A 25820-nucleotide genomic window follows, 5' to 3' on the forward strand; every position below is an offset into this window, starting at 1 on the left:
TCATCATCTCCATGATTTATAATTATAATAATATTTTTAGGTAGCAATCTATTCTCAAAATAAGTAAACAAATAACATAGGAACAAGCTCACCTTGTCTTTAGCATGAATGGTTGTACATAAGCATATCACATACTCATCATCCATGTCTCTCCCCAAATATGTTCTTATTATGTTTGTATCTATACGAGTCATGTCCTCATCATTCTCCCCTTCTTGAAAGCAAACCGTCCTCGGTTTGAGTGCAAGTGTTGAAGAGGTCCTATTTAATAGCCAACAATGCTCCCCTTCTTGGAAGTGAACCTGTTTCTTAAAACCAAACTAGAGAAACTTGATATTATAAGATTAGTGTTACTGTAGCTCTCTATATGACCATGTTGGTGTGCAACAAAAGATGCTTTTAGATCTGAACAAATATAAACTCGATGTACCATATATTGTCCATTATAATTATACCTTCCAATAAAATGATATGTATGATTATGCAAATGTGTCAATTTATAACATGCAAAAAGTGTATCCTCTAAACAATTCAGATTACACAACATATCAAATTCAATATAACCCAAAGTATTTAAGGAAGATAACAATTTGAGCTCATCATGTGACTAGTTATAGGAACAAAAATATTATTTTCAGCACATGTGGTTGTTTTAGAAACAACAATATTAATCTCTGTCATAAGATGTGGCACCGAAACAACATAAGTATCATTACACAACTTTTCTTTATCACAAGAAATATCAAGACAACCATCTTGTGATAAAGATAAATTAAGAAATTGTTTCACTATAAATTGCTCTACAGTAGCATGAATTGTGGGAAAATCGAGCGCATTAAAATTATGCTCACCTCGAGTTGTAGCACCAATATCATTACCTTTGCTTACAAGTTCTTTCTTCTCCAACGGGTTGTCTCTCGCATCCTCGCTCTCAACATCCTATATATAATCTGCGGAAGAAGTTGTAGGTTGTGGTAGACGAGTCGCCATCGTGTCTATCCGTTCAACAAGTCCTGAAACTCTCTTCAACTTTTCAGTGCCCATGTTGAATGCATCACACAGATCTCTCATCATGTCGTGGAGCTCCAGATGGGATGTTCTTGTCATTTTAGTGAAAATAAAAGAAGACAACAATGATATGACCCCTATGACTACTCAAGCGAGTGGATATGAAATCACATAATATGAAGCATCTTACCCGCTCTTACAAGGTTCTTACCAGCACTGCAAGTGGCAAACGGTGGCAGGAGTGATAACACGTAGAGCGTGGGTGTGATTGCAAAGGAGTACCTGTTCTAGTCGAGAGAAGATTATATATGTGGAGCTTTTGGAGGCCAAATATAGTGGTGAGGTGGAACACAATTCGATAACAGATAGCAAAGATGAATAAGTGCCCCAAATACTTGTCAAAATTGCTGGCCTAAACGTATTTCTAGAATAGTTCAAGCTAGCAGATCATACACTGAATCACAAGGGACACAAAGGATGCAAGCACTTTTGATTTTTTTTTCTTTTTTGTGTGGCTCTTTTTTTTGCACTTGCCTTTTTTTAATATCTTTGTTTTCTCAAAAGTGCCACAAGAACAAGATACAATTGAAGACAATCACAAAATTCTCGTCTGTATAACACAGATTTTCAGGTTCAAATTCAACAGACTATCTGACCTTCTTAACGGCCTCAAATGTCAAAAAGCATAATACCAAAGTTGTAGCTCTACTTTTTCTCTTCAATTTAAGTATATGGAACACATATTTTGAAATAAGGAAGCTAGAGATATGGGCCCCGAAATACAGACTGCTCAACAATTTCTGGGTCACAAATAGATTCTGTCCCTATGCATATTACTCTCTGATATCGATTTTTCAGGACAATCTCACTATTGACAAAGCTATAGATAATTTCACAAGCTTTCCATAGAGTATAAGAACACTCAAATCCGAGTTCGTATGATAGAGTTATGATCAAAATACCAAACAGGATAGAAACGAATCTAATCTGCACGCGACGACGAGATTGAAACGGACAAGATACGACCATGCAAAACGTAAACTATACCAAAAACACGACCCAAATCAGCAAAAAATACTATGACTAGGGCACAAATTCAATGATGCAGACTCTGAAAACGAAAGTGCAAAGGCTAATCGATGGTTGTAGGATGAGGAAACAAATCATTTTAGGGGTTTTTTGTGGACTTCAGGACGAGGAACAAAAATCAATCTAAAGGGCACACGATAATACCTCACGGGCAACCTGATAACTAATACCACTTGATAGTAGGTTGAGTACCGATCTTCCGAGAGGTACGGTAAACTTGATTGGTGGAGAACTCGACGTTGATGATCCAAGGCTCCGAATGAACAGAACCCCGCAATCACTACACCACTGCTCCATTGGTTATCACCCGTGTCACACGAATGACCTCGCCACGAAGGCTTATCCCTGCAAGCGCAATCAAGAACACAAGCAAGAACAGGAGATGCAATCAAACAGACTTGATTACGAGATGGGGTCTCACAAACCGATGAACGACGACACTGTTTGATGACAGAATGAATCTAAGCAAAACCCAAACCCTAAAGTGGCGACGGCTACTGAATAAAAAGGAGTTGGGGGTGTGCAAGTCCCCTGAATGCAACCCTAATGGGCTTCAACACGGTACACGGGCCAACGGCCCAAAAGACGGTGACGCAGCACCCTGTCAGATTCTGGATGCCCACTTGTGTCGACGATTCCCGTCGACTCAGAAGGAATTTTGAGGTAGGACCGGTGCCATTGGAAGCTCTATGAAATTCTGGTTCCAACCATATATAGAACGTCCAAATTGACTCCGTATGTGGCCAGGGCATCAGTTTTGGTGAAGTAAGGTTCTGAAATCCGAGGTGGACTCGAATTTGATATTGTTTAGGACTCTAACTTGGGTTGGACGTCCCTTGCTGGTGGTCTCCCCCTCCATGCCTATCTTTGAGTACTCCATCATCATCTCCATGATTTATAATTATAATAATATTTTTAGGTAGCAATCTATTCTCAAAATAAGTAAACAAATAACATAGGAACAAGCTCACCTTGTCTTTAGCATGAATGGTTGTACATAAGCATATCACATACTCATCATCCATGTCTCTCCCCAAATATGTTCTTATTATGTTTGTATCCATACGAGTCATGTCCTCATCATAGGGCAACTTCGCAGGCACGGCCACGCTGGTGCAGCCTCGCAGGCGCGTCACGCGCGGCACAGAGCAGGGGCAGCGGCGAGCTTGGCTTCTCTTCGCTTGCCGGCTGCCATGGAGAGCTGGACGCCATGGAGAGAGGAAGGAGAGAGGGGATGAGAGGAAGAAGAAGAAGACCAGGGGTATTGTGGTCCAAAATTTTTCAGAAACATATCGAAGGGGTAAGTAGTGGTGTGTTTCGAAGAGTCGTAGAATTGTAATAGAACGGTTACAATATAACGAATTGTAATGGCAGATCTACGAACTTGGATAATTGTAATGGCATGGATCCAATCGACCCATTCGTATTTGGGCTGGCATGTCATACAGCCTACAGCAGACCCATAGAATTAGGGGTATTTAACTATTTACCATCACCTCTTCAAAAGCCACTCTTATTTTGACTTCTATATATTTGTCACTTATTTTACGCGCGAAGCTATCTATTTGCCAATTTACAGACATGGCATGCTGAGTCAGCTAGCCAGCATGAAAGGGGCACGCGAAAGACCTTCCTACCCCTACCTTACCACAGTATACATTGATCCCTCTTCTTCTGTCTCTATGACTTGTGGGACCTAGTCATCTTCTTCCACCTCCGTCTTCTTCCTCTTGCCTGCCCGACCCGCGCACCCACCGCCACCTCCCCACCACGCGTGCCGCCGCCACCTCCCCTTCTCCATGCAAACCCTAACCCGGGCCCCTTCTTCAACCCCCGATGCGGCAGCGGCGGAGGAGGCCAAGCCCGCGGCGATCGCCTTCACGGAGGCCGCGGAGCTCCACGAGTCTGAGGCCACCGCCTCCTCCATGCTAAGTCCCCACCGCCACCTCCCCACCACGCGCGCCCCCGCCACCTCCCCTTCTCCATGCAAACCCTAACCCGAGCCCCTTCTTCAACCCCTGATGCGGCAGCGGCGGAGGAGGCCAAGCCCGCGGCGATCGCCTTCACGGAGGCCGCGGAGCTCCACGAGTCTGAGGCCACCGCCTCCTCCACGCTAAGTCCCGATGAGGAGGAACCGGAGGGCTGCATCGTGGGACTCAAGGATGGCGCGGGTATGGCCTGGCTCCTCCTCACCGTGCTGGCCCTCTTCGTTTCGTCGAGCGCCACCGTGGAAGAGGTGTGGGGGTGCCTCGCGGTGTCAGGCTTTGGGAGGCTAAGGAGGAGGCGAGACAGTGGTGACATGGAGGTGGACGGAGCAAGAGCTGAGGATCAGCCAGGATCAGCCATGGAATGGAAGGGCGTCAGCCAGGGTATAGGGATCGGCCATGGAACAATGAGGCGGAGCTGAGGAGCGCGGCTAGTTACCTGCATTATTGTTGTGCCAAATACCAATTGATTGTAAGAATCAATGTCAGAAATGCAGCCAAAGGTTTCAAGTTTTGGCGCTGAAACTACTATCACATGAAAGTGTATTCCAAGCAAATGCTCAAGTATAAGAAATCTTTCAAGCAAAGGGGCATCCTCAATGATGATGTTTGTCCTTGAGGTTGCACTCAAGCCAATGCTTTTAAGGCTAGTTGAATTAATCTGAATGGAATTAAAACCAAAACATTGTTTGAGTAGCAAGGACTCTAGGATAAGGCAGCCAACCACCAAGTTGTTTAGTGCATAATCAGAGATCATGACACCTTCAAGTCCGAGTTGTTTGAGATGGGGAAAGTGACACACTTCAATCAGATCTGGCATATGGCATTCACTGATGGTGGCTATGCGTAGGGTGTGAGAGGATTTGAAAACATGGCATGAAATCAATGGCAGCAACCATGATGTGTGGATCATTCCAGTAGCTTCAAACTCAAGGTCCTGGAGGTTGTTAAGAGCCGGTGATAGGAGCCAGGTGTTGAGTGTTTTACGATGATGGTTTAGGTGGAGTACCGGCAAAGAGAGGCAGCGAATGGGGCCATTGTGGTTAGCAGTGATATGAGAAATGAGGCTAGCTTGTACCTCCTCATTGGCTGGGAGTCCGTTGTGGTCGAGATTGAGTGGGGCAGACGGCCATAGGTTGCGCCACCGCGAGGCGAGGATTTGGGTGCACGCTCCATCTTTGGTAGGGAGGAGTGAGATGATGTCACCAAGAATGCCATCCGGGAGGCCACTGATACGATCAATTCCTTCCTCTCCTTCCGAATCTCTTGTAGACTGTTGCAATTCTTCACTTTGTGACTGTTTTGACTCATCTGTAGGGGTCGAGATCAGCACCAGTGCCGGCGGCGGATGCTGCATCTCATCTATTGATAGGCATATGATTTCCTTTGGATCTTGATGTCCTCGAATCTCTTTATCTTGGCATGGAGGTTCTTTAGTTGGGCTGCGGCTTAGTTGTGACTATATGTGTCGGTTCCGAAAATGGCCGGTAGCTAAACCTACTCGAAGTGTGTATCGCGTGTCATGATTGGATATGGCCTAGCACACAATGACTCAAGATTTATACTGGTTCAGGCAATCGTGCCTTACGTCTAGTCGGGGTCAGTTAAATGTATTGATTGAGCCATGCGCTCGTGAGAGTTGGGAAGTTATAAGATTTCGAGTGGAAGATGCGGTACGTTATCTATCGAGAGATATGATCATCTTTCCTAGGCGGATGAACCTCCCTTTTATAGTCTGGGGGGAGGGGCCTCCATTACAGGGGAACTAAGGGTGTAAGGATAGAAAGAGAGGGATCCCGATCCCGCCAGTTGGGGCCGTCAGCTTCGTCGGTCGGGTCTTCTCATCCTGTAAGTCGGAGTCTTCTGGTGACACCGTCCAAGTCCTGCGTTGGGGGGCAAGCGTCTTGTCTTGTCCTTGCACATCATGCTCCGTCGATCGGTGGTCGTGGGTGCGTTGATTGGTACGGTACGGCTATCATGCCCCATCCCTGGCGCCACGCCCGGTCACTCCATCGTGACGGGGGCGTATTGGCCATATCATGATGATGTTGCGTCCCGTCCCCTCGTGAGGACGGGCAGGTAGAACAGTGGTGTCCTGCTGCCACAGCAGAGGGGACTGTAACCCCCGCCCCCGTGGAGGGAGTGGCTGGCCGTGTACGACAAGTGGACCCCGAGGCTCATCCTTATCCTTCGCACGTACTCCTAGGTCCCGCTAGTAAGCCGGGCCTAGCCTCCCGACTAGCCTGCCGGTCGGGGAGGCGGGCACGTGTAAGGCCTTGGTACGGACCCAGCCTTTGACCATTCCCACAGTCGGGGATATGGGCCTTGATTATCCCGACCGAGTTGTCAGTCGGGGTTGTGGACCGAGGCGACCCCGATGAAGTTGTCGTCTCATACAGACAGGCGCTTGTTACAATCGCGGCCTTAGACTGGTCAACGAGAAGTGAGCCCGATGGGACCCTCCGGGTCCCCGGACCCGTCAATATGGATTGGAAGCGGCACGGAGATAGGATGGGGAATAGTTGCGATGCGGCTGCGGAAGAAGAGAAGGGGGGAATGGTTGAGGGAGGCGAAGGAAGAAGACAGGTTAGGTTAATTTCAAAAAAAGAAGACAGGTTAGGTGAAGAAATATGTGTTGTGGCTTGTTGGATGCGTTAGGTTTGTAGTCTAGAAATTCCAAACTTAAACTTGGCATGCTCTAAAAATTTTACCGCTGTTTGCTTAATAGCCGAAATTTGGCAGGCCAAAGTGAATATGACACAACCCAACTACAGCATATAGTGTAGCTAGGACAGAAGGTGAGCGGCCAATTTGCTCACCCCGATTTTTGCTGGCAGGCTAAATAAGTTCAACAACTTTTGATTCTCAAACCATATGACTAATTTGTAGTTGTTCGTACCGTGTATAATATTTCTTGTGATTTTGTTTACAAAACATGATCAATGTTGACTATATTGTTATGCTAAAAAGTTAGTGACATGTGGGTCCCACATGTCATGCTCGCTATGGTAAGAAATATTGGCATGTTTTAGTATATTGGCTTGTTAATCCTCCAACGTGTCTAATAAGACCGAATTTTGGCCATGCCCTAATTAGTGTTTGCCAAGTTTTTGCTTGGCTCTTTTTTTAAAGGTAACAATCCAAACATATCCATTATGCCTAGCCTTAAAATCCTTAGCACCTTGTCATAATTACAATCTTGACAGATGGAATATTTTATACTAGAAAATATTAAGAAGGATTTGTAGTTTCTCACATCTTAATAAACGATATGTCTCCTTAGCGATATCTCTTTTTTTTGAAAGGAAGCAATCTCTCTTTGAATTGATAAATGAGAAGGAGTTTTGCCTATCGCTACTTAGAAAGAAGTTTTTAGTAATCAAATCCCTTATATAGTACAAGTATAAAACCAACCGGGAGTTTCTCGCTTCTGGTCAAATCTTACGAATGTAAAGTGCGATTTTTACAAACAGGGGCGGAGTTACGTTATACCTTCAGGGTGCGGCCGCACCCAAAAAAATCCACAATCACTTGCAACTATGCGCGATACGCTGACGATATTTTGTTTGGAATTTACGCGGTAGAGTTTAACCACCAAATTTGGAATTTTCACCGTACTTGCTTCAATATTATACATATCCTATAAAGTATCATAGCCCCCCTCTATCTCTCTCTAGCTCCGCCCCTGTTTGCAAATAGAAGCATTTCAAATATAGCAGTGACACCACCGAACAAGGTCCGGGGTTCAAACCCTAAAACCGCCGCTTTGTCAGCCCACAACGACCAGCGCGTGACCGCGTCCCTGGTCGGTCCCACAGTGCAGTGCTGTGGCGTCGCACTAATCCGCTCCAAATTTTTTTTTCCCGTTTCCCTCCCCACGATTCAAATTCTCCCTTCTTCCAACGCCCAAACCCCAACCCCGTCTCCTCGACCCTCCCCGCACCCATGGCGCCCGCCGCGGCCGTCGCCAGCGCCGGCGCCGGCGCCGGAGATTCCGCCCGCCTCGCGCGCGAGGTGGCGCGGGTGCTGGACGACTGCCGCGCCTCCCTCGCCGTGCACCAGCGGAAGCTGCGGGAGCTCGCGGCGATCCGCGCCGCCTCCGGGGGCGGCGGCCGCTTCCTCCGCGCCTTCTGCGTCGCCGTCACGCCGCTGTTCGACCTCGCCCGCCGGTCCGCGGGATCCGACCGCGCCGCTCGCTTCGTCGCCGCCTTCGCGTCGGCGTCCGCCTCTTCGGCCGACGGTGGCGGGGACGGGTTCCTCGAGGGGTTCATTCGCTTCCTCATCACCGCGTCCGAGGCCGCGCACCGCCCCGCGCGACTGCGCGCGTGCCAAATCATCTCCGAGGTGAGCCAAGGAAACTTACTCTAAAGTTTGTCTCAGTTTTCGGTTTTTCCCCACTCGAGATGGTAGAACTTTATCTTAGTGAAAATTAGTTTCCCTTAATACGCTATAAAATTGTTTAAATGTTAAAAGTGATGTTGTTGTTGTGTTTAATTGTGCCATTCTTTAATTAACTTTGGTTCAGCTCTCTTGTACCAATAAAGCGCTAGTCTGGATGTTGCCCTTGTATCAAATCCTTTGATTTCTTCAGCCTGCATCTCGAAAGTAAAATTTTGATATGGCTGTGAAGATGTCTGTAAATATTTATAATTCTGCTTGCAGATTATAATGCGGTTGCCAGACGATGCTGAAGTGAGCGATGACATTTGGGATCATTTGATTGATGGCATGAAGGTTCGGGTTCAAGATAAAATCCCTGCTATTCGTTCCTTTGCTGTGCGCGCATTATCCCGTTTTGCGGGCGATGGAGAGGATGGTGGAATTGTTGATCTCTTTCTAGAGACCCTAGACAATGAACAAAATGCTGTAAGCCAGATAATTCTTAATAACTTCCCAGTTATTAATACCTGACTTCTTCTTCTTGCATCTGATTGTTGGCGTTGTTTCATTTTTGAAGGAGGTCCGAAAGACAATTGTTTTGTCTCTTCCACCATGTAATGCTACATTGGAGAGTGTTATTGAATCAACACTCGACATTAGTGAATCAGTTAGGAGAGCAGCATATTCTGCGCTTTCAACTAAATTCCCTCTGCAGAGTCTTAGGTGAGTAATCATATACATTGGGAGGAGAACAGACTAAAGCATACGTAACTATGTATAAGATTCACAATTTTTACTGTCATTGAATTTATGGTTTTTGTTTTGGTTTCAGCATCAAGCAAAGGACTACTCTCCTTCACAGGGGCCTCTCTGATAGGTCTGCTTCAGTAAACAATGAGTGCCTGAAGATGCTGAAGGATGACTGGCTTATTAAGTACTGTGGAGGAGATGTAGTTGCCCTTCTCAGGTTTCTTGATGTTGAGACATACGAATCAGTTGGAGAATCTGTGATGGCAGTGCTTCTGAAAGATGGTGCTTTGCGAGTGCAAGATGGGCACAGTATTAGGCAGTACTTCACAGCAAATGGTGAAAATGAAGGTAAATCCTATGAAACCACCCAGTCTATCTCCTACTTTCCAATTGACCTTTCTGCAGAATTTGTTGATCAATTTATGTCCATTTTGAATTATTAATCACCAACGAAGGACAAAGCAATTAACTCCAACGAAGTGAACAAACCTGAATGACAAGTCTTGGCAATTGTTGTGTTTTCTCAAATTGCTTTGTTTGGAAATATCAGAAAAATAAAGTTATCTCTGGCCATTCCTCCTTTTTCTGCTGGTTGACATTGGCATCCTGATAACATTTTTCAGCAGAACAAGTATCAAATATTCAACTCATGGATGCTGAGGTTGCTCTTTACTGGAAAATAATGTGCAAGCATTTGCAAGCTGAAGCACAGGTGACCACCAGGCTATATCTCTGCTTACTATACGACATTTTTATGGTATTCTTGGAAGAATCAGATCATTAACATAGCACTGTTGCCGACTGTTCAATGTCAATAAACATGAAATATAACTTTTCTTTTGCTTGGCAAATAAACTGTTCAATGACAATAAACATGCCAAAGCGAGGCAGTACTAACTAGCTCTTGGATGCTTGGCATAGCAAAGAAATGACTTCTTTTAGTGAATGTGGTGAGAAGAAATGATCATGTGGAAGCATCACTGGTCTTATATCAAGTTTCTTATGAATCAAGATTGTATGTCCAACCATTGCGGGTAGAATGCTAGATGCCCGGGACCACCCAACATGTTGTAATATAACTAATGCTATTTCACAACAATAGCAGCTTTGATTACTTGCAAAGGCTGCAGACTGTGAGTTAATTACTTTCTTTATGAAGTGAATTATCCGTAGGATTTATCGTTGGCATTTGTTATGTATGAGGACATGATTTTAGGCTGACTGATTTAACAAGAAGATGCTGACAGGAAGGGAGGTGAAAAGGCGCACAAAAAAGATATAAACCTAAATTCTTTCTTTTCTTTTCTTCTTTTGAAACCCATCATCAGGCTTTTGCTTTTGATATTCTATATCTATATAATATTATAAAGCCATCTCACTGCTTTGATTACATACGTCAGTCATGTTGTTTGTCTAGCCTTCAATCATAATAGCCTCCCAGTTAGAATTAGTTTTTGTCCCTAAAGGTTCTTCCTCCCAGTATATCTTGGTATCTTCTACTTTCACATACCTCCCCCTCCTTCCCAGCCAGCTGACCATGTCTTTCATATGGTTATCCACCTTCTGATAGGATTGTTGGATGTAATCTTGAACAGGCATTTAAAGACGTGCTCTGCTAATTTTTTATAAGATCTATCGAGATTATGGAAGTTTTATGCTAGTTCTACTCGCTCATATTGGCTTGTTCCTGGATAGCAATACTATTCTTTGAAGTTTAACAAACATCAACACTTTATTTATCAAATCAGTAATTTTTCTACAGGTCAAAGGCTCAGAGGCTGCAACAACTACAGGTGCAGAAGCAGCAGTATATGCTTCCGAGGCATCTGATAAAAATGATCTTCTAGACAATGTCCTTCCCAGCACAATTACTGATTACGTTGCTTTGGTAAAAGCACACCTTTCTGCTGGTAAGCAAGAGTTATAGTGGGCTGGTTTTTCACAAGAAGATATAGAAGTTTAGCATTCATTGTACACACTGACTAATTCCTTCGCTTAATTGGGCATCACAGGACCAAATTATCAGTTTACATCAAGGCAACTGTTGTTGCTTGGTGAAATGATGGAGTTTTCTGATACAATGAACCGAAAGATTGCGAGTTCTTTTCTGCATGAGCTTCTGGTCAGGCCTCTTGAACATGAAGTTGATGATGATGGGAACCAGATTGCAATTGGAGATGGTGTGAGTCTTGGAGGAGACAAAGAATGGGCAAAAGCAGTGGCAGAGTTGGCCAAAAAGGTGCATTCTTCTGTCGGTGAGTTTGAAATGGTGGTCTCCGCTGTTGTTGAAGAGCTGGCCGTACCTTGTAGGGAGAGAACAGCTGACTTCATGCAGTGGATGCATTGCCTCGCTGTGACCAGTCTTCTTCTTGAGAATACTTCTACCCTACGGAATCTGCGGGTCACAGCAATCGAGCCTTCACAGCTGCTTCACTCTTTGTTGCTTCCTGCTGTAAGTCCAATTGTCCTATAGTCCTCTGCGTATACTGGATGCTACCTTATATGCTAATATTGTTCAGCTTTCGTATATACTGCACTTGCTCTTAAGGCTATTGCATTGAGCCGAATGTGTGAAGTTTCTGTCCTTGATCTTATCTCTTGCAGGCAAAGCAAAATCATGTTGATGTACAAAGGGCTGCTTTAAGATGCCTTTGTCTTCTTGGATTGTTAGAGAATAGACCTAATGCAGAGTTGGTGAAGCAGCTACGTGCATCTTTCATCAATGGACCTGACCTCGTTAGTGCCATGGCATGCAAGGCCTTGATTGATCTTGTAACTTGGCATGGTCCACAAGAAATAGATCAGGCCATTGGAATTGAATCGCCAGATCCTAGCTATGAAAAGTCTCAGTTCACTCAAATTGACCTTTCTGAAATGAATGATGATGATCTAAACATTGGCGTTCTTGATATTCTATTTTCTGGTTTCCATAAAGATGATTGGGAATTCAGTCTCGAGGGTGATAACCATGATAATGTCCCAACCATACTTGGTGAAGGTTTTGCGAAAATTCTTCTTCTTAGTGAGAATTTTCCAAGTATACCTTCTGATTTGCATACTGTTATCCTATCCCAACTCATTAGATTGTATTTCTCGGAGGAAACTAAAGAACTTGAAAGGTTGGTTTGCTCATTTGTCCTCTGTTGTTTCAAGGCATTTGTTTGGCGCTTATTCTAACATGTATCTTTTTGGGTCCAGATTGAAACAATGTCTGTCTGTCTTCTTTCAGCATTATCCTGCACTTTCAGACAAACACAAGGCAAGTTGATATAGCGTACAATACGTCACAGACTGAAACCATTTATGCTACTTAATCCCAGATTAAATTTACTGACTGAAACTTTCTTTTCACAGAGTTCTATCTCTAGTGCATTTGTACCAGTCATGAGGGCTATGTGGCCTGGTTTATATGGTAACGCTGGGGGTAGTTCGCATGTTATTTCGAAGAGGCGTAAACTTGCAGTCCAAGCTTCTCGTTTCATGGTGCAAATGGTGCAAACCCAATTATTCTCAACAGAAAGTACGGATCAAGCTTCTAAGAGTCCTGAAAGTGCTTCAGGTTCAGCAGATGCGTCGAACAATTTTGACATCAGCGAGGAAGGGCTCGCTATCCGTATAGCTGTGGAGGTATGGTTAAATAATCTAGGGAAAAGATGCATATTTCTACTATTGCAGGACTCTGAGCTAAACATCCTCACAACTTTAGTTAAAACTTATATCATGGAGGTTCTAGGAAAAAAAAACTGACATCAAATTCTGTGAATGTTCTAGGTAGCCAGTTGCCCAGATAAGAAGACTGCAGCTGGGAAAGCATATGCTTTGGCATTGTGCAAGGTTGCTGTGCTTATTAGATTCCGGCAATCAGAACAGAAGGCCATCAAGTGCATGAGAGGCCTGGTTAATTCTTTGGCTGCTTCAGTGGCTTCCGATAAGGAGCTCATGAAAGAGCTAGCTCAAATGGCAGCACGGCTTAGATCGCTTGATGCCTGCCCAGACGAAGACTTGCCACAGGATGAAGCCGAGGCCATATTCAGTATGTCCGATGAATTATTAGAACCCATTTACCATGTCGATGCAACTTCACATCTTCATAAGCTTGCCTTTCTTGTTAACCTGTCACCTTATTTTTGTTGTTTCTCAGAGAAACTAGGATTAGATGGTGGCTTCAAGTTGGACACCAATCAAGCAGTGCCTTTAACACCAGCAGTGCGGTCGGTCCGGCCTCCAGCTCCCCCCAGGAGAAGAGCAAGACGAGCGCCATCCTCTAGCGATGAAAGTGACGTGGATGGTGAAGTTAACTTGCCTGCGGCCTCGGTGAACAGGGTTCCAGCCACTCCCAGCATGTCCGCCGCACGTTCCCAGAGAGCAAGCAAGACTGCCGCTTTGAGCAAGCTGTCAGCAAAGCCTGCTGCTGCTGCTGCTTCCAGCGGTGAATCGGACGACCAATCTGACCTGACGAGTGATGAGGATTCCTCCGGCGAGGAATCATCGTAGGCAGTTGTTGTCTCAGGGTATGAAGTTTCTTCTGCCGTTCTTGACCGGAAAAAACCCAGTAGTACCTATTTAAAGTAGGTTGGTGAGATATTCTTATCTCGTTATGTATCGTCTTGTGCTAGTAATCACTAATCACCTTGTGATTCTGCGATTTACAATTTTTAGCTGACCTCTGACACTGCATATGTATGGTTATGTATAAAGCAGCATACCAATGTTCGTGTAGGTTGTGAGGTTTCACAAAAAGAAGAGGGCTTTATAAGATTTTTCTTTCCTCCTTTTTTTTTTACAATTTTGAATCACACTATTCCAAACCACTCATCTGACAACATCTTTAAAAGACGCGCAGCTCTAAGTAAAACGAAAATTATGGCGTGCAGGTTAAGCGTTTGCTGGATCAGCAGTGACCGCGGCACACCATGGTTCACGTAGCTACTCCTTGCTTTACTCCCATTCACACCGAAGACTGATCCGTCGCAGTCACGGTGTCGATCTCCGTACGCAGATGACGCGAGGATGCTTTCTCCTTCGCTGAGGCATCTCCAGACTTCCCACCGACTTTCCGAATCCAGGTTGCCTCGATGGATCGATCGCGAGAGCCTTTTGAGTTGGGGGCTGATCTGAACATAGCCCGCCCGCCCTACTTCAGTTAGAACTTCGGTGCCGCGTTGTGCCGTGCGGCTGCGTACTGAAACCCCGCGTGCATCCCACGCCGTGACAGGCGAAGAGACCTCCTCCCAACTGAAAAGTAACCGAAAACAGGGCAGGTGTCCAGGAGCAGTGAAAGCATCACCGCCCCTCAAGGGTTGCTGGGAACTGACGCGGTGTGTGGTGCCCTGGCTTGACGGCTAGCGTTAGCATTAGACTCGCCATCTATAAATACTCGCTGATCATCTCCTAGCTCGATCGCCCTCTATCTCTCTCCACACCCACGTAGAGACTAGAGAGACAGGCTCGGGGTGCATCGAGCTCGCGGTAGATCATCTTCATCGAAGGGTCAGTCACGTTCTTGGTCTCGGCGAAGTCTGCGCAAACATGCAGCAGGCCGCCGGCACCACCACCACGACGACGACGGAGATCTGGCAGTGGCAGTGCGCCGTGTGCCGAGCTGACTGGAAGATGCTGCGCCAGGTGACCACCAGCTGCTGCCCGCACGGTGGCAGCCGCTGCTGCCAGGGTGCTCCGCCGCTATCAGCAGCAAGCCCTCCACTTCCTCCTCATCACCACCACCGCCGCCATCACCATCATCTTCATCAAGAGGAGGTTAGTTTCGAGCAAACCTTGTAGTACATTCCATTTCTAACTAGACTAAATACAACAAGATTGCTGTTCATCAACAAGATAACAAGCTTTGTTCCGTGTATACGTCGCAGGGTAACAGAGCTTTGGCTGCCGACGAGGGATCATCCAACGCCGGACGCAAGACCACCACCACTCTGAACCCTGCCCCTCCCGCCGTTGCGCAGGCCTGCTGGGTTCCGGACCCGTACCTGATGGTGCAGCAGCTCAGAGAGTTCGAGCCGCTCAACGACGAGGTGGTCGCGCTCAGGGCGCAGCTCCAGGAGTACGCGGGGGAGATCGAGAGGAGCATCGAGAGGGACGGAGACGGGACGAACTGGTTCCTCGCTCTCCCGGCCAGCGTCAGGGACGTCCTCGTCATGGCCAGGGACGCCATCGAGGCGTTCATCGCCATCTCCGCTGCTGCGCCCGCGAACTAAGCAGCTATACAGTTATACAAATGTTGTGGTTGATCGTTTGCCATTAGCAATAACCATTAACAACAGGACTATAATTTTCCAAAAAAAGGAAGGATTCTAATTAAACTCCCTAGTTCGGTCAGGTGCCGGCTGCTACATTGATGCTAGTGAAATCTGGAAACCAAGAAAAGGATCATCCTGCGCAGATGCCCATTAGTCCTGCCGCATACTCTACTTTGAGGCATTTGATAACACCTTCAAGCTGTCTCTAAACATTTTGGCTGATGCCCATAAAAAATTCTGAGCTCCAGCAAATTTCACCAGACTGAATACAACAGTAGGAATTACAGAAAAATATGGAAAACAATAACAGAAAACCCCACAACGGCTGGAAAGCACGATTCATCATTCAGTCACAAGCCAATTACGGTATCATAGGACTAACATCAAACGAGAAATTGCAGGTGAAATCTAATCTTCCAGCTTAGACAGCGAAAGCAGACAGACATGCGCAAACCTGACAGAATTCCAAGCTTAACTTCAACCTGCATCCAATTCAAGGTGACTGGATGATGGATGCACCATCTTAGTCAACATTCATCGCACCAGAATGGTAGTTGTCAAGCTCCTTGTCCAATTGTTCCGCTGATTTCTCCACGTTTCCCTTGCGCACATAGCCACGTCCACGGCCTTGGCCAAAGCTACTACGCCCACGGCCACGCCCGCGACCACGCACTTGTCCTCCCCCTCTTTGGGTAAAACCTCCGCGCACTTGTCCTCCCCCTCTTTGAGCAAAACCTCCACGCTTCCACCTGAACATGGCACAATGATTACAAAAAGTCAGTTACTATCAAATGGAAAAGCATGGACTGTAGATGATGGAATCTTGCATTCTACTATGAATATCTTCAGAGTTTTTCTGCCAGTTGATAAAATAAAGATCCTCAGACAACCTCAAAACATGATAGACGGGAGCTTAAAAATACTTTTGACAAGATATACTTTTTTTGTACTTCAGGTTACATTGGATGGAGTTAGTTGCTAGTTACTCTCATATGCCATGTGGTACTACCACAAGAAGAATGCTCCATTTATACATGACAGACTGAAGCCTATCCACAGCCCGCAACCACCAAATAATTTTAAAGACCAAATCTGCCACAACCACACATGATTTCATAGATTTTAAGAAATACCTGCTTAAACACCACTAACAGTTGACTACTAGTTTGAATGGTTCTTTGGTAACATTTCTAATGCTCTAGTGTCTCAGTTGGAAAGCTGTGAGATCTGCAATTCTAATGAGCTAAGAAAATATATAGCCATGAGAACCTACCCGGGAAGCGAACTAGATGAGCCAGCTGCACCTCGACCAAACCCACTTCCACCAGGCCTGAAAATAGACATGTCCCAAAAAAAAGGAAGAAAGTTAGAATTACTACAACATGACTGGTGAATCCAACAGTAAATGCCTCATTTAAGCCACACTGCCAAAGAAGAGGCATACATCATTACAACTTCTCTCTGTCCTCTTCCCCTTGCACCAGGAACAACACTAATCCGGGGTGCAGCAGCAGCAGATATACCCAAATCTGCTCCTATCACTTCAATCTTCATTGCCTTCCCATCAAGGCGCACATTATTATATCGTTTCAGCGCCGCAAGCGCTTCGCTTCTCCTGGTGAATATCACCTCGGCAGAACCCTATTTAAGAATATCCATGAACAAACCAGTGAATAAATAAATTTAGTATAGATTAGCATGTTTCTGTTTCTGTTAAGCAATTACACAGCACAAATATACTATCATTATTGACTAGCTAGAGATTACAGCCTCCAATCTCAAAATACAAGTCATTTAGGTTTTTCTTATGTCAAACCTTTTTAATCTTGACCACCATTAGCTAAAAGATCATATAGATTAACAAAGGCTGATGTTACCAGATTCACCATGAAAAACATTTTAACAATAACTCTTCTATTTTAACAATAACTCTTTCTATAGATTTAGCTAGTCAAAGTGGCGTATTGTAGACCATGTCAATGTCCTAAGTTTTAACAGAAACACCTGAATACTTTGTAAAGTTTGGGCAGGTAGAGGTTGACTGGTTAATTAAACATGTCTTTTTGTTGAAAGTGGTTAATTAAATACACAACTGAGAATTACGGCTGTCCTAATAACAAAACAAATTCTAAATGCACGTTTCAATTTGAGTTTTTTTAAAAAAAAAGTAATAGTACTGTAATTATTTTTGTTTGATGCACATGTGTGGTTTTACTTTTCCCATAGATGGATGGAGGTGGAGTGATGCATGTGATCATTACTGGCAATATGCCAGGAAACAGAAGACAATGTCACAAACTAATAAAAAAACAGCTGAAGTAAGAAAAATACACTTGCAGGAAATCTGAAAAAACAAAGGAACTAAAGGACTACTTTGAATGACTAGGCAAATATGCCCGTGCATTGCTACAGACAAAGTTGGTATAAGTATCGGATACGTATAGTTGCTCGTACGTTAATTTGTAGGGATCTACGTGATTGAGTCGTGGACGGAGGGCTGGTCCAACTCGCATACACGATGGACTAAGGCCCACCTGTCAATGACATAAGGCGGACCAAACCAAAAATTTTGGTGGAAATATTACGTGCTTTAGAAATAGGTATAGAATAGACTAGTATGGTGCAATAGACTAAATTCCAGTAGGTTATAATACCCCATGTCCATCCCATCAAACTTTATAGAATCGATTAAAGCAATATCCAAGCCCTAAACATGCAATTAACATTCCAGTATGTCTTAGGGCAGAAGGGACATGTACTTGTAATATACTATGAGAAAACAACCAAGCATGAATATGCGAAACAGCAGAAATATTCCCTAAAAAAACAGCAGAAAGATTGTAAAAACATCATTTGTCAAAATCTCTGTTCAAAAACACAAAGCTAGGCGATCCAGCACAGCTTCAACTAGCACCTAGGTGTTTTCCAATTTTCTCCACTTTTGTGTGTTAGATCCTGTTTGGTAGAGCTCTGCTCCCAGCTTCTTTGGAGCGGATTCCATGGAGCTATACCAAACGGTTAGGACACAACTTGATTCTGGTGGGGAGCAAACAAGAATCACTTCTCCATTTACACTACGAGCTGGGAGCTAAAAAATCCGCTCCCCTTGAACCCTGTTCATTTTACACCAGAATCACTTCTCATCTGCTACCCACCAGAATCACTCTATTAGAGAATCCAGGAGTTAGAGCTGAAGAATCAGGTAGTGGAGCTCTGCCAAAACTGGTCCTTAATATACAATATTTCCTAGTTTCCCCATTTTCCTACATCAATATGCCAAAATTACAGCACCTAGGCGCTAGGCAGAGCCTGATTGCCTGCCTTGTGCCTAGCGTTTTTTGAAACATTGATCAAAATCATTATAAACAGCAGATTTAAAATAGAAGTATTACTGATTTGAAGTGTCAATTTCAAAAACTACATGGTTTAAAAATTGCATCAGAAAACTATGTGTTTAGTGTGTAACATATCACAGAAAAAGAACCAAGCAAGCTTTAGAGAGACTCACAGTTGGGTGTCTATTATTGTCGTAGTGAACAGCACAGTGCTTCAAATGACCCATTTCAGAAAAAAGCTCCTGAAGCAATATTGTTGATAGACAAACATCAGCTTCAGAAATGCTGAACATGAACGGGACTGTCAGATATCGTAGTACGAAGATGAGGATCCAGCTACCTGTATATCTTCCCTTGTCACTCCATAGTGCAAGTTTGAAATGTACAGTTTTGTACCAGATTCTATCCCAGAAAGCCCAGCTGCCACCATGCTATCCTCAAACAGATCATGTCTCCACACAAAATCCTTTGCTTTATTGAATGACTGATATTCCATGCCATGCATGTCCAGATTGTGACGAGAAAGTATTAGCATAAAATCACAAAACTCATCAATCCACAGTACTTGATGAGGCAACTAGCATCAGCGAAATCATAAAACTCTAAACCATTGCATAGAAATGGTGCTATTTCTGTATAAATCAAAGGCCTTATCCACAGATTAATATGTGGCCCATCAGCATGCTGACAACAAGTAGACACAATGTTTTCAGTTTGAACTTTGAAGCATTAACCAGCAAAAACCAACATATATCTCGCCACCCATACTCAGGAGAAAAGGGCCAGGTCTCTGGTACTTCGAAATGAGAAACCCATTGGATCCTCTTTGAAGCTCCACAGTTTAAAGGTAGCAGATATGGCCTGAATTGAACCATTGGGCTGTCCCCTTTTAACAAATTTATAGCCACTTCTTCTCAGGTACCTACTATAATTTGGATTCTTGAAGGTATACAGAAAAACAGTGATAGTTTTGTGCTTGCCTTGGCAATAGCAAAGGATGAAGACCGAGTATTAACACCAAGTGGCCTTCGCGAAGGCACCCCAAGTCCCCTTCCACGGAAGGTGCCAGTACCACGCCCACGCCATGAGCCACGAGCCAATCTTTGGCCATCACTTCTGCCTCGACCCCCTCCTTGTCCCCTGCCTCTTCCCCTTCCCCTCCCATTTCTGCTCTTAATTAAATCATCCAGTGGAACATCCAAAGATGTTGCCATTCAAGACAAAAACTTGAGGCCCAAAGTTAAGAACACAACCCTGCATAGGAGAAAACAATATCAGTATCTTGATTGTTCAGCTGAACACAGTAGACCAGGCAATCACACGCTTGCACACAATAGAGATAATCGCAGCCTTAAGGTTACCTCCATTTTTCACTTCTTTGGTATGATTAAGATATTAATATTATAAAAACAAAGTATGCAGCCAAGCATTTTGAAGTTAAAGAAAATCTCCAGCCTTGGATTTTATACGATTAGGACACATGGAAACTTTAGTTGCCACCTTATTCTTCCACACTTATCATCATGTTTCTTATAAATTTGTCTCCGACTTTTCACACATAAACAATTTGGTATGGCAATCATAAGCTTCCAAGTTACAGTATCAGGCATCATAAAAAAATTCAGTAATTTTTAAAATATCACAGTATCAGGCACCCTGATAGCATAGAAGTAAAATGGGAAAAATGATAATTTGAACAAACACCAGGTTTATTACAATAACATTTCCGAACCTCTACAATACCTATTGCATGTTCTCATGTTAGAACACACAAACAAACTGGAAACACTCCAAACAAAGAGTTTGCGCAGCGCGATAGCATCTATATTGATATAGGGGCGAATTTGTCCCCGCAATATAAGTTAGACTCAGATAATGCAAGACAAGGGAGCTAATCACTCCTTTTGTCTGGCACATGTTGTAATCATTAGGCAGTTAAGGCCTATATCCTAATATCTTTCTTTCTTCTAGTAATTGGTAGAAGCTAGCAATTACAGAACGTTCAGACTTGAAATTTATACATACATGTAATTTGATCTTTAAATATTTTTTTCTGCAGTACTTGCCAGCAAAACAAGTTTTGACTAAAACTCGAAGTTAGCAAATCTCAACCGAAACAAGGCACTTATGTCAAATGTTGTGCACCCCTGAGAACATGGTCAAAATAGAACATTCAACAGTAATTACTAGCTATCCTTGTGGTAAAACATAGTTGATTCCATCACTCCTGATCTCTAAAAGAACAAAAGATAATTTGCATTAAGGTCCTGTTTGGATCCATAGACTAAACTTTAGGCTCATTAGGTAAACCAAACAGGTGGACTAAATGTAGACCAAAGTTTAGTTGCACCCAAACTAAAGTTTAGTCCATTAGTCCTCAAAACTCATCTAATTTGACTAAACCAACCAGAGAACTGGGAAAAGACCAAACTACCTCTCACTACACGCAGGCAGGCACAACAGCAGCATAATCCAAGGGCAAAAAGGACATTTCTATATTTCTATATGTATCCCACCTAAAGTTTAGTCCATGGATCCAAACAATCATGGACTAAAGTTTAGTCACCTAAATTTTAGTCCTAGGTGATCGAAACAGGGCCTGGCCTAAGACATGAATGTACACCAATCTGGATCGGTAGTACGGGATACAATGTAATTTAGCAGAACTAGCTACCACCTTAGTTTGCGCGCTTCATCAACAATGTACACAGTGCCTGATCTGATCACTAAAGTGAAGAAAATTGCAGCTCTACACTTCTGCTAGTAGTACCTACAAATCAATCGTTCTGCCTATACTAAAATCAAGCAGGTATTTGGAAGAACGATAAACAAAAGGAGATCCACGCACCTGAGGGTGGCAGGACGCTGCGGGATCTGGACGGCCGCGGGACAGTGACGGCAGATGGGGCCGGGGTCGATTCCGTCACGCGGCGAGGAGGGGCCGACGGGGTGACGAGGTGAAGGGCTCTCTTGAGGGCTTCCTGTGGGCGACAGCGGGAAGTGCGATCCCCGCAGCCGGCCGCCGGCAGCGAGAGCTTGCGTTGGTCTCGGGGGTGCGGCGAGAAACGAGGTGCCGTGCCGGCGCGCTGGATGGCTCTTGGGTCGGCCGATTCCTGGAGGGGTGGTGATAGGTTTCGGCCGGGGCCGGGACGGCGAGCGGCGAGCCAGCGACTCGGCGAGTCGTCTCCTCGTCGAGGAGAGAGAGGAGTGGGGCTTTGGTGTGGGGCCAGGGGATTGGGTTCTTTTTGGTGCGTGGTTTTCCTTCCTGACTTCCTCCGCTGGGTGGGGTCCACGTAAATGTGCGGGGTCCAAACTTAGGCCCAACGAGCGTCCCCACCGTGCCAGGCTTCCAGCCCCATCTTGTAAAGGCCCACCACGTGAAGGCCCAGTAAGCTATCATTTCACCGACGGGCGGCGGGCCTTCACTCCTAGGCGGCAGCCTGTAGCGACGGGAATTTTTTTTAAAAAAGGTTTAAAAAAATTAAAATTCGAAAAAGGGGTGGCAGTTGGGAAAAATTTGAAAAATGGGTGCCTCCCGCCCAATCATCGGGCGGGAGGCGTGGGGCCGGGGACATCCCGCCCAACCAGAGGGCGGGATGCTCAAAAAGCTTTTTGCAGGCCCCCCCCCCGAGGGCCCCTTCGCGAATAAGAAAGTTTCTTATTCGCGAAGGGGTCCCTGAGGCAGCATCCCGCCCGGCCAGAGGGCGGGAGGCATCCCGCCCGATCAGTGGGCGGGATGTTGAGAGCCATTTTTTTGTTATTTTCCTTTGGAATTTATGATTTACAATCTATTTGAAATTCAGACTGTTTTCAAATGCAATATTGATTCGCCATACTCTTTTGTATACATATAAAATTTTAATTCAATTTTACGAAGAAAATTGCTCTATCTAAAATTCGTATGAAGATGGTTAAATGATAACGTTTTGCAACGTAGAATCCGAATATTACGACAGTACGATAGATCAACCGATTAAAAAGAAAATAGTATCATACAAAAACAGTTCAAATATAAAAAGTTCACCAAATCAGGAGTATCTACTGCGCATGTCCCGGACCTTGCGCTCTCTTGGGCCTCCCGCCCCTAGTCCTAGGCCGTCGGCGTATGTGGTCCTCCGAGTACGTAAATGCATCTGGAGCACGGTGAGGACGAGGCGGAGGAGGTGCAGGTGTGAAGGGGTCATCCTGGGACTGTGCACCTGGAGCATCATATGTCTGGGATGGACCAATGATGTCAGGCTCGGCGCCGCCGCCCACCAGCTCTGACCAAGTGGCGGAGCCGCCCTCCCAGTCGTCCCAGTCCGGCACACCGAATGGACCACCGTATGCAGGAGCTCCCGTCGACCATGCATGCTGAGCATAGCCATAAGAATACGGTGCAGCTGGCCTCGAGCCTGACGGGAGAGACGTTCCTGGAGCATAGGCGCCAAACGTCTGAGGCTCCATTCTTGCAGGAGGAGGTCCCATTGCCGTCGAGTGCATGACTACAAAAAGAAATGAAATTAGTCGTGTAAATCATAGGTGATTGAAATGGCAATTATGAAGAACTTACAGCTTGAATTAGCGGCAGTACCGCTGGACGCTGCGTGCGGTGCTGTAGAGGTCGACGGGCCGGCTGTGTACACGTGGGCGGACGCATGAGATGAACTGGAGGTCCCCACGTCGTCTCTGCCGCGATACGTCAGTGCACGTAACGCTCGCGTCAAGCTGTATTGAATCTTACGGAAGCTGTCCTTGTACTGTGCCTCCGGTACACGCACTCCACGTTCAATCAACGTGATCTGAGATGTAGCTTCGACCTCCGCGAAGTTGATCAGATCGATCTGCATACGTAATGGGATGCAGATTACTATTAGTATCGATCTTTTAGAAAAAAGATTTAATAATTCAAGTTGCGAAACACGTACCGCGCCACGCTGGTCCTGATCACGGTACGAGGGATACGTGTCAGAAATGGTCGGCTGGTGCTGATCCTCCGCGTCATGAATACGTGAAAGAGTGACGTACGGACGTGTGCGAAGGAGGTACCAGCGGAGGTATGCGTCGTATGACGTGTCCGTGTGTGGGTGCCATTCGTCCCACACATCGTCACGTGCGTGAAGCCACCCTTGCACGTACTCCTGCATCTTGACGACCCAGTTCACCTCGTTGGCATGATATCCCCTGCGCGAATATCTGTTGCGAACATTTGAAATTCAACATTGCTTTATGATAACGAATATATAAGTCATACAAAACGAGTTATCACAAACTTACTCGTGTACGTTGCGCGGCACGGCCTGGAACGCTCGAGGTACGAGAGGAAACTGCTGTCGTCGCCCGAACTGTCTCATCACACGCTCGACGCAATACGGCTCGACGAGAATATCGAACACTAGGTTCGCCTTTGTCAGCCAGTACTCCTCGTCATGCGTGCAGAGGGAAGACAGCCCATGCGGCGCACGTGTGCCGTTCATCGATGTGCGCGTCAAGGAGCTCTGGTGTCTGCACCATATCTACATGAAAAATATAAGTACCGTAAGACACATTCCTACAAACAATTAAAAATACTATAAACTATTTATAATAGAACTACCCTACGAAATATTTCTAAAAACTATTCAAATTTCTGAAACCTATTCGAAATATAACTACCCTAAGAAATATATCTAAAAAATACTGCAATTATAAAAACTATTCAAAATATAACTACCCTAAAAAATATATCTAAAAACTACTGCAATTATAAAAACTATTCAAAATATAACTAACCTAAGAAATATATCTAAAAACAATTGAAGATACTAAAAACTATTTATAACATAACTACCCTACGAAATATTTCTAAAACTATTCAAATTTCTGAAACCTATTCGAAATATAACTACCCTATGAAATATATCTAAAAACTACTGCAATTATAAAAACTATTCGAAATATAACTATCCTAACGAATATATCTAAAAACTACTGCAATTATAAAAACTATTCAAAATATAACTACCCTAAGAAATATATCTAAAAACAATTGAAAATACTAAAAACTATTTATTACAGAACTAGCCTAAGAAATATTTCTAAAAACTATTAAAAATACTGAATTCTACGTATAACTACTCTAACAAATATTCATAAAAAATAATTAATAATTATACCTCCAAACCGACGTGTGGACAGGGCTTCGCCGCTTCCTCTCCTCTCCTCCTCTCCTCTCCTCCCCTCCTTTTTCTTTTTTGTTGATTTTTGATGAATTTTATGAGAATTAGGGGGGGCTTAAATAGGTGGTGGGGAGACATCCCGCCCGTTGGAAGGGCGGGTTGCCGCTCCCGGCGACCTCCCGCCCGTTGGGGGGGCGGGATGCCCCTCGCCAGAACGTCCCGCCCGCTGGGAGGGCGGGATGTCCCTCGAGGGACCTCCCGCCCGCTGGAACGGCTGGAGGCCCAGAACGTCCCGCCCGTTGGGCGGGCGGGAGGTCCCTCGGAAGACCCCCCGTCCGTTGGAACGGCGGGATGTTGCCTATTTTCGCGAAGAGGCCCCTGCGAAGAGGTTTTCCTCCCCCCGCCGGCCCCCCGCCCGTTGGGTGGGCGGCAACTCTCATCCCGCCCTTTCATTGGGCGGGAGGCCCCCATTTTTCGAAATATTCCAAACCGGCACCCCTTTTTCAAATTTTAATTTTTTTTTAACCCTTTCTTAAAAAAAATTCGTAGCGACGGCACGGAGCAGCAGCCAGCGAGCATGCAAGCGAAGGCGACAGGTTCCCAACACTCCCAGTGACGCGCTCGTGCCGGAAAGGCGCCGGTTCCGCGCCGAAGTTTCTGGCCTTGGCTTCGAAGGAACCCGCGGGGCCGCGCGCCCAGCCTCCTCTCTCCCGCAGGGACGAGTCTTCCCTGACTTTGGGCCCGGCCCCACGCGGAGGGACCAAAGTCAGAGGAACCATTTCCCGCCCGCAGCGGGTCTCCACTTCCACATGACGTGACGAAAGCGCCCCCGGCTTTGCCTCGTACTTTGCTTGATGCTCTTGCCCTCTCTGCCGACCCAGT

The 25820-nt window shown here is 45.2% G+C and overlaps 3 protein-coding genes across 3 annotated transcripts; 2 read left to right on the top strand and 1 right to left on the bottom strand.

Annotated features, from left to right (window-relative positions):
- The first annotated feature begins 8027 nt into the window (after nt 1-8027).
- On the top strand, nt 8028-13931 carry LOC112889797 (condensin complex subunit 3). The gene is made up of 12 exons (XM_025956567.1): nt 8028-8426; nt 8745-8948; nt 9040-9185; nt 9295-9560; nt 9839-9924; nt 10975-11122; nt 11225-11664; nt 11817-12331; nt 12411-12471; nt 12567-12839; nt 12984-13245; nt 13354-13931. The coding sequence occupies exons 1-12, from the start codon at nt 8028-8030 to the stop codon at nt 13704-13706; spliced, it is 3153 nt and encodes a 1050-aa protein (XP_025812352.1). The 3' UTR covers nt 13707-13931.
- A 226-nt stretch (nt 13932-14157) lies between these two features.
- Nucleotides 14158-15526, top strand: LOC112889753. The gene is made up of 2 exons (XM_025956524.1): nt 14158-14969; nt 15080-15526. The coding sequence occupies exons 1-2, from the start codon at nt 14742-14744 to the stop codon at nt 15422-15424; spliced, it is 573 nt and encodes a 190-aa protein (XP_025812309.1). The 5' UTR covers nt 14158-14741; the 3' UTR covers nt 15425-15526.
- A 168-nt stretch (nt 15527-15694) lies between these two features.
- Nucleotides 15695-22037, bottom strand: LOC112889752 (THO complex subunit 4D-like). Its single transcript, XM_025956523.1, has 7 exons — nt 21650-22037; nt 19782-20055; nt 19142-19285; nt 18975-19043; nt 16911-17107; nt 16740-16796; nt 15695-16215 (listed from the first exon to the last, which is right to left on the bottom strand). Exons 2-7 carry the CDS (start codon nt 20013-20015, stop codon nt 15990-15992), a joined length of 927 nt encoding a protein of 308 aa, XP_025812308.1. The 5' UTR covers nt 20016-20055; nt 21650-22037; the 3' UTR covers nt 15695-15989.
- Between the last annotated feature and the right edge of the window lie 3783 nt (nt 22038-25820).

This window comes from Panicum hallii, chromosome 4, assembly GCF_002211085.1.
Source record: "Panicum hallii strain FIL2 chromosome 4, PHallii_v3.1, whole genome shotgun sequence".
In the NCBI taxonomy this organism is placed as follows: domain Eukaryota; kingdom Viridiplantae; phylum Streptophyta; class Magnoliopsida; order Poales; family Poaceae; genus Panicum; species Panicum hallii.